Below are 11634 nucleotides of genomic sequence, written 5' to 3'. Positions count from 1 at the left end.
TGGTAACGATTGCATACCCTTCATCCCAGCTTAAAACCGAGACCTCAAAGTTAACACATTTAGTGGGTGAAGCAGAAAAAAAAAAAAAAAAAATCCACCTAACTAGAGGCAACTTGCTATCTAGGACTTAGCTCTAATTAGAACAGGGGTGGGGGAGGGGGAAGAGGAAAAATAATAAGAGAATGAGGAGAAGAGGGAGGAAGAAGAAAGAGAAGAAGACAAAGGAAACTAAGTTGAAGATGAAAACAAAGAGAAAGGAGAAAGGAAGAGAGAGTGTTAAGGAGAGGAGGAGGAAGAGAGAGAAGGAAGAAAGAAAACAGAATATCTAACCACATGCTATTAAGCATGCAGTTTTAAGGCTGACATTTACATTATTCGTGTGTGAAAGAAAGTCAAGAACTTAGTAAAAATTTACCTTACACACAAATAAGGATCTGTGTCCAAGGTATATAAAGAGATTCTGGCAATCAATAGCAATACAACTAATATAAAAAGTGGCCAAGGACTTTTATTTCAGAAAGCAGAAAAATAAAATGCCAAAATACATATTAAAAAGTGATCAAAATTGTTAAGTAATCAAACCCACAAGTTTGTATGCCCAACGCACTGTAAGACCAATCACTGAAGCACGGAGTGTACAACAAGAAAAGAGTTTATTTCAAGAGGCAGCCAAATGAGGAGAAGGGGAAAAAGCCCACACATGCCTTCCCAATCCAGGATTCAGGAAGGTTTTTAAGGGATTGGGGGGAAAGTATGCGGAAATGCTGATGGGACAAGTTTTAATTGGACCACCTTGGAACTTGGCCGTGTGTGGTAAGGCGCTTCAGCACCAGGTCTTTCTGGACCATGGACACTTTGCTTCTGAAAGAGATCCAGTGTTGAAGTTCCGGCTGTGTCTCAGTCCTTCGGTCACGTGGGGAGGGGGTGAGACTTTGGGGTGCAGCTGGAAGTCAAAATCCTTGCCTCCGCACATGCTTCAGTTGCATGACTTGTGGTTTTGGTCTGTTGTCTGTCTCTGAAAAGCAGCTCCGTATCTTGTTAGAAACATTTAGAGCTGATTCTGCAGTACAATTAGTAATCAGGGAAATGCAAAGTAAAGACACAACAAAATAATTTTGACCCTTGGAAGAGGCACTCTCATTGGCTGGCCAGGATATCCTGGTGTCTCACTAGACATCAGTGCTGGAGATGCTGTAAACATCCCCTTCTAGTGTCTAGAATGGTAGAAAGGACTAAGATTCCACCAACTCTATACCTCATTGAAAACGAGAAGACTCTGACAAAGATGAAAACAGGAAATAAGTCATTCTCTGAGTGATATTCTAAATTACATCTTAAGACAAATGAGAGTGAAGACTCAGTTGAGGATATGGAATTCTCCTCACTTCATTCTAACTCACACTTGGGTTTCCCTTGCGATGAAGGCAGGAAAAGGGTTCCCATGGTTTGGAAAATAGCCAAGGGTTGTGGAGATGGTGATGCATTTTATTGGGATATTAGGGAGGGCTGGAAGTGAGTTAAGATTTTGGTAAGTCTAGTGTAAAAGAAATCCCTAGTCTTTTGGAAACTATGAAGGACAGTGCCCCAATTCAGCAGATGCCATCGTATTGGCATTTACCACCCTGATTCCCAAATTGGCATGTGGAGAGAGCTGGCAAGTGTAGCCTTTAGCACAGGGGTGTCCAAACTGCGGCCCGCGGGCCAACTGCAGTCCATGATCCATTGTTAATTGGCCCACAGCAAATTCCAATATATTTAGTTTACTTAAATAAACCAGGTGAGGCAATACGTACTTCACCTTGAGTGAGTGGCCCGGCTGTTTGTGTATTTTACCGTATGTGGCCCTTGGTGAAAAATGTTGAAAAAATTTTGGACACCCCTGTTTTAGCAGGTTGGACAAGGCCTGAACTTGTTTTGTCATGTGAATGCCCTCAGCATCTCACTCTGTTATCAAACTGAACCGAACAGAATGAGAGGCTGCCTGCTTGATTGTGGGGACAGACGCAGGAGTACAGTTTCCAGGCTCTCAGCCTCACGTGGAAAGGTGCTGGCTCAGGTAGTAAATGGCCATCAACTGTGATTAGATGGCCATCAGCTGTGGCTAGTTGGTCGTCAGCTGTAACCAGTGAGCCATTGGCCAGTAATATAACTGCTGTTGCTACACTAGCAGAAAAATGGAAGCTAGCAAGAAGATGGTGGCTGAGCTAGCAAGAGCAGATTGCAGTTAGCACAGCGGATTGCAGCTAGCAAGTGAGGCTAGTTGGCAGAGACAAGTGGATGGCGGGTTGCAGATAGTGTGGCTCCTGCTTCCTGTGTCTCCAACCCAGCTGCCTGTGAGACAATAGTGGTATGACTCCCCTACCTGTGGCTCCGTGGGTGTTCCTTGTTGGCCTCACCATGTCCTGTGTTCTTATGTGGGGAGGGGACCAGAGACCCCGCAAGCCACCAAGCATCACACTGATGCACAGCAAAGCTATTAATACACAATGAACATTGAGGTTTGCGATGGAGAAATCAAAGCTATTTTATCTGCAGGCTGCCAAGCAAGGAGAACAGGAAGTTATCATTTAAAATCCAAACTCCCTAAAGGCTTATACGGGGTTTTAAAGGCACAGTTTGAGTGTTAGGGTTTCGGGGGAACAGGCTGGTGAGTGGAAGCACTGGTGGTGCAGGTTTTCATGGGAGAGCTTTGGAACTTGGCCATTTGTGGTCAGATATGACAAGGGGCTTCAGTACCAGATCTTCCTGTGCAGCAGACCCTTTGCTTCGGAAAAGTCTCCAGTGTTCAAGCTCTAGTCATGTCCCTGTCCTTTGCTTGGTGGGGAGGGGTCGAAACTTTGGTTTCCGGAGCAGCTGGAGGTCAAAGTTCTCTTCTCTGAGCATGCTTGGGTTCTATGACTTGCGATTTTGGTCTGTTGTCTCTGAAAGGCAACTCAGTACCTCATTAAACAGGATAGGACCATTTTGAGGTGGTTCCGCTATTACAACTTCACAGAGGCCCAAAAAGGAGTTTTATAGAAGGTATTGTCTCTGAAATAATTTGGTGTTTAACTGATGTAATTATCACAGATGTACAAAAACTGTTCTAAACTCCAACCAGGTCTTTTAGTTCTCTCTACCGAGAGATTAATTATACAATGTGAGAACTGTATGTTAGTGTGTCTGCTAAGATGGAACTCCAAATGAGCTGGTAGGCTGCAATAGGAAAGAATGAGAGTGGAATTTATTTATTTATTTATTTCAAACATTTTATGTAAAAAATTCCTCCTTTACTCTCTATCTTGAAAAAAGCAATATTGTCCATAAGCATCACCTGGAAGGCTTGTTACAGCAAAAAGGGCTGTAGTGTTTCCAATTCAGCAGGGCTGGGCAAGGCCTGAGAATTTGCATTTCTAACAAGTTTACAGATGAGACTGATGCTGCTGGTCTGAGCTACCCTTTAAGAAGTACTGATCCTTGTCTTCCTTAGTTTTATCAGGACTTGGCCTGCTTAAGGTTCATTCTAGAATATTAAATTGCCTCTTCATAAAAGTTACATTAGATGCAGGGTGCTAACAATTTTAATAATTATTAAAGTTGCAAATGAATGCATATGTAAATAAAAGGTCATGCTTTTAGTATGCAAATTTTTATTCAATTCTCAGAAGCAACTAAGTTCTCTTAGATCAACTTGCATGATTTTAATTGAAAAATTGAATCATTTCTTACAGGATTCCCTTATATTAACAGATTTTTGCATTTCGGAAGCAATTTTAATGTCATTTTACCTGTCTCCATTGATGCAAAAAGTAAGCATTTGTGAATTTTAGGAATAAACCTGTGGATAATTCAATGCCAATTCTAGTAGCATAAAGCTGTGTGGGGACAGAGCCAGGAGTGCAGTTTCCAGACTCTTGGTCTCACGTGGAAAGGTGCTGGCTCAGGTAGTAAAGGGCTACCAACTGTGATTGGATGGCCATCAGCTGTGACTAGTTGGTCGTCAGCTTTAACCAGTGAGCCATTGGCCACTAATATAATTGCCATGGCTATGCTAGCAGAGAATGGGGGCTAGCAAGAAGATGGTGGCTAAGCTAGCAAACGCGGATTGCAGTTAGCAAGTGGGGTTGGTTGGTTGGTTGGTTGGCAGAGAAGTGGACAGGAGGTTGCAGATTGTGTGGATCCGGTTTCCTGTGTCTCCAACCCAGCCGCCAGCGAGACTATAGTAGTATGACTCCCTTATCTATGGCGCCGTGGGTGTTCCTTTTTGGCCTCACCATGTCCTGCGTTCTTATGTGGGGAGCGGGACCAGAGACCCCACATGACATCTGCATGACAAGCTGTTTTTAAATTAAATTAAGGGGTAGGAAAATGAGATTGGAAGGGAAGGCAACCAGTGCAGGGTGGGGTATGAACCAGCTAACACTGGCCAGGTGAAACCTGCAAAGTATATGAGGTCTGACAATTAAGTTCGCGAACTGGTTGCAATGATGCTGCTAAACTTTTTTGATATCAGAGGGATTGTTCATCATGAATTTGCACCAACTGGACAAACAGTTGACCAAGTTTACTATTTGGAAGTGCTGAAAAGGCTGTGTGAAAAAGTTAGATGAATTTTTCGCCAACAATTCATGGCTCTTGCATCATGGCAATGTACCAGCTCACATGGCACTGTCTGTGAGGGAGTTTTTAGCCAGTAAACAAATAACTGTGATGGAACACCCTCCCTACTCACCTGATCTGGCCCCTCAGTGACTTCTTTCTTTTCCTGAAGATAAAGGAAATATTGAGAGGAAGACATTTTGATGACATTTAAGACATAAAGGGTAATACAATGACAGTTCTGATAGCCATTCTAGAAAAAGAGTTCCAAAATTGATTTGAAGGGTGGAGTAGGCGCGGGTGTTGGTGCATAGCTTCCCAAGGGGAGTATTTCAAAGGTGACCGTAGTGATATTCAGCAGTGAGGTTTGTAGCACTTTTTAGAGGGTGAATTCATGAACTTAATTGTCAGACCTTATAAATCCTTGCTTGAATGCTCTTCCAGGGGGCTTGATTTCATAGCACTTTAGCATGTCATGTGCATGGAAAAGCAGGGTCCAAGTTCAAGAGAAAATTCTGATACAGGTGTAGGCAGTTGGACTTCAGCTGCTGAGCAGCTGGTGAGCAGCTTTAAGTGGAGACCCCTAGATTGAAACCCAGGTCTGGCCGATGTCAAAGCCATTGCTTTCTGAATCTTGTCTTATTAATGTGAACGTTCTCCAGGTGTTCCATGATTAAGCGAAATTTTAGATTAAAACCACAAGGTCTTTTGGAATGGTACCTCATTGCAAAAGAGGATAATTACATCCTCTCCAGAGGTAGATAAGGCCCTTTAAGAATTAGCTGTATATTTGGGCTTAATGTTCCTTTAAAGCCAAATGTTTAAAATCAACTGAATTTCATACTATGTAGCCACTCTGTATTTACTGGATGCCCCACTCATTTCATAAGCTCTTTTCCACAGAATATGTGCATAATCCAAATGTGGAAAACATGACTGGCAGCCTATTCTTGGTGCCAAGGAAAGAGCAAAGGCACGTACCATGCAGAAGAAGCAGCTGTAGGCAGAACTGAGCCAAGAGTGGTTTCATGCAACTACTTCTCTAAATTCTTAATTTTTGACTCATTCCTCTGCCTTTTTCATGTGGCAGACCTTGCTGCCACCCCAACCCAAATTCTTATGGCTTTGGTGCTGCCCTTTGGCAGACAGCTGCAAATGAAATTTCAAAATCTAAGCATGTTTGCTCACTTAATGTGATCAATCGCCAGAGAACTAAGTCTGAACTTTGGAAAATGTCCGTTAATAATTGACAAATAACAGAATTGTCAAGATGTAGAAGGCAACACCAGAAAAAAAAATAAAACCAACCTGGGCTTGTAACAACACAAGAAAATGTTCAGCCGGCTGGTTTGTATCAGTGATTATGAACAACACGCTAAATCCGTACTTCAAAAGTCTGTATATGACTATTATCGGTCTGGGGCAAATGATCAGGAAACCTTGGCTGATAATATTGCAGCTTTTTCCAGGTAAGAAAACTTACTTATTTTTAAATTATGTTTTAAAATTACACGAAGACATTCTGCCCAAATAAGATCTCCTAGTTTCATGTTGATGATGTGGAATTATTTATCTAGATACATGCTTAGTAGAGAAGAGAAAATCCTTGGGGTTATGAGAAATCTTGGACTTTTAAATTGTTTTAAAATAGTCTCAGCCTGGGAATCGTGAACAGTTGACTGGCAAAGCCGACCTTAAGTTTCCCTACTTGAAATTATGTGGATAATTAATTTAACTATGTATAAAAATAGTAATAAGTTCTGATGGCCCTGTTTTCTTTTTCTCTGAGTATGACGGTGAGAGTCTGTTCCTGGTGTAGTAAACAGCATAAAATGGAAGATAGGCATCTTCTCTGGTTGAACCAAAACAGATTGTTCCCTTAAAATGTTCCCATCCTGCTGGCTTTTTTCCTTATCGTTCCTTTTGATTTCTGTTGTCTAAACTTCCACTTTAGATTTCAATTTGGCTATATAGCATTAATCTTTCAACTGCTGTTTCATCTCTGCTCCAAAGAGCTTCAGCTCTCTTCCCCAGTTAGTTTTCCCTTGACTTCCATATTTCAAAGTACAAGATGGTGGGCGTAATGGTTTATGCTTTCTGTTTGTAATAAAAACAAAAACCAAAATAACTTTACAGGAATATTTTATCTCTCAGTAGTTACAAAAATGGTTTATTTGCTCCAGTAGGGGAGGAGAGCCCTCAATATACTACATTCTTTCAGGCCCATCCATTTTACATTATAGCTTTTAGTAAAGCCAGGGAATGTTGTAGGTGCTCATCGATGGTGATAAATTTAAAAAAAAAAAAAAAAAAAGGCAGAAAATATCCAGGGGAAAGGATCTTGATTTCTTTTTTAGTCTAACACAAAATCGCTCGAAGTCACATTTCCACATGTACATTAGGAGAAATGTAAGCATTCTAACCAAGGTGTTCCCTGGCAAGCAGCACAGATTCACTCGCAAATCAGTGTAGGAATATGAGAATGGGTCCTCCCTCAAACCCTTTTCAGCCTTGACTTTGTCTCAGATCTTTGCTGGAAACCAAATGAGCTGAAAAAATGCTGGAAAGGCCACGAGGAGGGAAAAAGTTGGTTTAAGAGTGGAGAAGCTTTAAAATTCTGCATCTTTTCCAATCATTAGTATTTTGGGCCCCTTCAAAATTTTCTGCTCTTGGGAAGTGCCCCTTTTTGGGCCCATGTCAACTCTGTTCACCAGGTAATGTGGTTTGCCTATGAGGAGTCTACTGAAGACAACACCTTAGCCCAAATAGGTCATTTCAACCAAAGGAATTTCAGGCTTATGGAGTTGGTGTCTCTTAGCATTCTTTAGGTCAAAATGCTCAGGCCACAACTTATTCCATTTATGTACAACCTTCCTCATCCCTTAATCTTCCTCACTCCATGCTAGTTAATTCATTTGTCCACACTTCTTAGGAATCTCTATCGGCTGGACATGCTGAGGATAGAGTGGTGAGTCAGAGAAAGGTCCTGTCCACGGGAGCTTACATTCCAATAGACGCATACGGAACTGGCCTCCAGAAGGCCGGTGGGTTGCACTGATACAAAATGGACCCCAAACAGCTGGTCCAGTGGAGGCCTCCAAGAGGGAACAAAGCAGACAGATGACCTCGGCAGCCCTAGAAATTCCAGAAACTTTGTGAAACATCGAAGGCTGTGGTGATTTCCAAGTTGTGGACTTGAGCAGTGCCTCCCAGCTTGTGTGAATTACACAGTGCTCCAATGAGTCTTCCCAGCCTGTTTATGTACTGAGTGATTTAGGGACAGAACACAGATATGAGAACGAGTTTGCACTGCCACCTTTCCACTTTCTCTGGAGCACGGCTCGTACTATTTTATTACTAGCCACTTGAGGGATTTTTATTGCAACAAATGTTAGGGAGACTTGCCAATCCAACATCTCAGTTCCTCTTCTGCTGTGTAATTTGCTGGGTGACCCTTTATACCTCACACTGTATCATCGAGCTGATCACGTGGAAGTAAGAATAGATTTTCTGCCACGGTTGTGTTGGTTTGGGGTTGATGGGATGAAGGGAATCAATCTAAAATCTCATTCAAATTCAAAAGGAGACTGAAGAACAACTAGACCTCAAATAGCCTGTTGTGACACAATGACAGGGTATTTTAAAGACATTTATGAAATTTATGCACCTTCCCCTCCCATAAGTAAAACAAAAGGTCATTCACAGTGGCAGCATTTATCTTTCTGCACTCAGCTCCAACAACCACATTTTGGAGTTCTGGGGACATGGGACATTTATGTGACCCGGTAGTTGATTGGCGACATTTCTGGATAAGACATGTGATTGATATTATTGTGCCACCACCACCTCCCTCACCACCCCCCAATTTTGTTGTTCTTTTGAACAAATAAAGTCAAATAGATGGAACCACCCAGAAGAACATAGTTTTTTTTTTATTGCAAACATGACAAGAGCAACAAATGTCAGCTTGTTATGTTACATTTTGCATGGTCTGACCTGATTGGAGTTTAAAAAGAACAGCAATTTGATTCTTTTACACAGTAACTCAGTGTATTCTCCTTAACCATGGTCTGTATGTATTTTGTGGCTTCTGGTGAAATTATCATTGGTGGAAAATAATTCTACAATTTGGGCATTTAGAAGTTTCATGATATTATAAAATGAAGCTATTATTTTTGTTGCATCACTTATTGACACTTTTAAATAACAGATGGTAAAAGTGATATTATTCTCCCTCTTTAATATTTGAGAAGCAATATAAACTCACCAGTGGCATTTTCAGTGTTCTTTTCATAACACGTAAATGTCACAGAATCATTCTGCTAGTTTGAAAAATGGGTAAGTAAGCTGCTTTTTGCTCTTGCATTACGAAGAGCAGCTAATTGTCTCTTGTTTTTTAAGATTCATGTGGAAAGAGATTTCATATCCCAGCTCTTCCCTCCCTCCCTCCTCTTCCTTCTTTTCCTTCTCCTTGTCCTCTCCTCTTCTTCCCTTCTCCCCATCCCCACCTCAAAGCTGTGGCATCTTTATCCAGACAAGTATTAACACACACACACACACACACACACACACACACACACACACACAATATCGTACCATTTCAGGAGGTTAATGGCTCTTGTGAAACCATTAAAAAATGAATGGTAAGATATAGGATGACAAAAGTTGTATATTTTATATACATATATTTTATGTTTTAAATGCGTAGAGTGAAAAATAATGTGGAGAACTTGGAACGCAATATGATCATCTTACAAGACTTATAAAATATTAATTCCCTATGTTCAGTTGGTGGGGTTCAGTAACAGCACACAACTTAAAAGCTGGACGATGGGTTGGTGTTTACCTTCAACAGAATAGCTCCTCTTAGAAAGTGCATATCACCTGATTTTTTAATAAATTAAATGTAAGGCCTGTGTTGGATGTAAAGCGTGGGTCAAAAGTTATGTTAAAGGATCCCCACCTTTACCCTACTTCCTTTACTCAGACATCTTATTTTCCGTCCTTTAAAAAAGGTGAATTATTCAGCTTGTTCAAATGTTTTGTCAATCTTCATATCCTTTTTCCAGAGTAGATGTGCCAGAAGAGTGCAGCCCAAGGTTACAATCAGCTCTTATTTTATGTAAGACTTGGGGGAGGGGGGATCACTTAAATTGGGGGTGGCGTTGGGTGAGGCTTCTAATTTTGCCTAGGAATTGCATTTCGTGCATTAGCTGACAAGTCTGCAATGCAATATCATCCTGAATAGAAAATACGTGTTTGGAAAGAATACACAGTTCTTAAAGTGACTGTGCCACCATGTGGACAAGTGTAAAGCTACTGCCTGGAGATAGAAGGGTTGAACCTTGCCTTATTACTGGGAATTGGACCTATCTTTTGCAACCATACAGATGGACCTAGAGAACATTATGCTAAGTGAAATAAGTCAGACAGAGAAAGACAAATACCATATGATCTCACTTATATGTGGAATCTAAAGAAAAGAATAAATGAATGAACTAATCAGAAACAGCCTCAGAGATATAGAGGAAAAACTGAGAGTTGCTAGATGGGAGGGGAGGTGGAAATAAAGGGAAAGGGGAGGGGATTAGAAAGCACAGTCAGTAACCACAAGATTGCCACAGGGATACGGAAGTCAATTTGGGGAACGTAATCAATAATGTAAAGATTTTGTAGGGTATCCGATGGACACTTGTCTCATTAGGGAGACCACCTCAGGGATGATGTAGATGCCTGATCACTGAGCTGTAAACCTGAAGCTGAAGCTGAACAGTAATGAATGTCAACTACAATTTATATATATGTATATACATATATATAAATTGTAGTTGACATTCATTACTGTTTACAAGAAGCAGAGTACAGAATTAGGAATAGAGATAGTGGAAATGTAATGGCTGTGTGCAATGTCAGAGGGGTAGTAGATAGAGGGAGGGGAATTATCACTTTGTGAGGGGTATAAATGATAAATGTCTAACTATTACAATGTTTTGTACACATGAAACTAATAAAAAAATTAGGAAAAAAAAGTCCCCTTCTGCTTCATAGAAAGACACACACACGTACACACACACACAACTGATACTCCGCAGCTCTGTGTGTGCTCTTCATAAAAGCTTCCATTGTTTCCTCGGCTCTAAGTCAATATTAATGCCTTCCAAGGCCTGCGTGCCAATGGCTGCTATTAAAATCTTTTTCTTTCATTCTCATAATACACTTAGAGATGATTGGTAATAAAAACTCTCTTCAAGACTTCTGCCTCTCCCGCCTCAAAATGGAGATCAAAGAATCATGCTGTGAGGGTCGGTGGAGAAGAAAAAACTTACAACAGCAGAGCATGTGGTATGACAGAAAATAATGACAATTATGATGTTCAAAGAAATTTCAGAGAAATCGCCCAGTAAAACTTCTTTATTATGCTTTTCAGGGTCTGGATGTTTTTACTTCATTATGTGAGGAAGGGTTAGATTACAGACCCTTAGCGATTCCTCAAAGCAACATGAAGGCAGAATTTCTTCTTCCGCTGTAGGAAGTGGGCTTCAATTAAGACTTTGGAGGTTCCATTTATTTTGGTATTACTCCATTACTAAACCATACTCACTATATTAAGGAAAACTCTTGATCTCTCTGGAAACAGAGTTACATCTAGGTAATTGACGAAAGGCAAGTTCTGTTTAGGTGTTTGTATGCTTGTTTAGGCACACATTTTTTTTTTTTTTTTTTTTTTGTCTTAGTGCTCATTAGAAATAGGGCTGTATTTTCTTCCATTTAAATCAGTTACTAATGAGGAGAAAAATAATCCTGAAGAAAATAGGAGATATAAATTTTTCTGAGAAGAAAGAAAACTAGTTCTATTGAAAATTTTACTAGTGAAGTTTTTGTTCTTGGATTTTGGTAATTTTCATTGTGATATAAAAGGATCACAGAAAAAGGCATTTAAAATAATGTTCAGTAATGAAAAATACTTTGTAAAAAACTCCAGTCTCTGCTAAATTACATTTTTGAATAAAATACTCAAGCTGAAAAAAAATCTTCCTTCATCATCATGCTTCAGTG

At 40.4% G+C, this 11634-nt stretch overlaps 1 protein-coding gene across 1 annotated transcript in view; it reads left to right on the top strand.

Annotated features, from left to right (window-relative positions):
* Window positions 1-5871: 5871 nt before the first annotated feature.
* HAO1 (hydroxyacid oxidase 1) overlaps window positions 5872-11634 on the top strand; it is a 50530-nt gene continuing 44767 nt past the window's right edge. The window contains exon 1 of the mRNA XM_019734922.3: window positions 5872-6047. Within this exon, the coding sequence (XP_019590481.3) occupies window positions 5911-6047 (137 nt within the window). The 5' untranslated portion in view covers window positions 5872-5910. The remainder of the gene's footprint in view (window positions 6048-11634) is intronic.

Source organism: Rhinolophus sinicus, chromosome 13 (genome assembly GCF_057876585.1).
Source record: "Rhinolophus sinicus isolate RSI-liver-muscle chromosome 13, RSI-T2T, whole genome shotgun sequence".
Taxonomy (NCBI): domain Eukaryota; kingdom Metazoa; phylum Chordata; class Mammalia; order Chiroptera; family Rhinolophidae; genus Rhinolophus; species Rhinolophus sinicus.
This window is presented reverse-complemented; position numbering and strand designations above follow the sequence as displayed.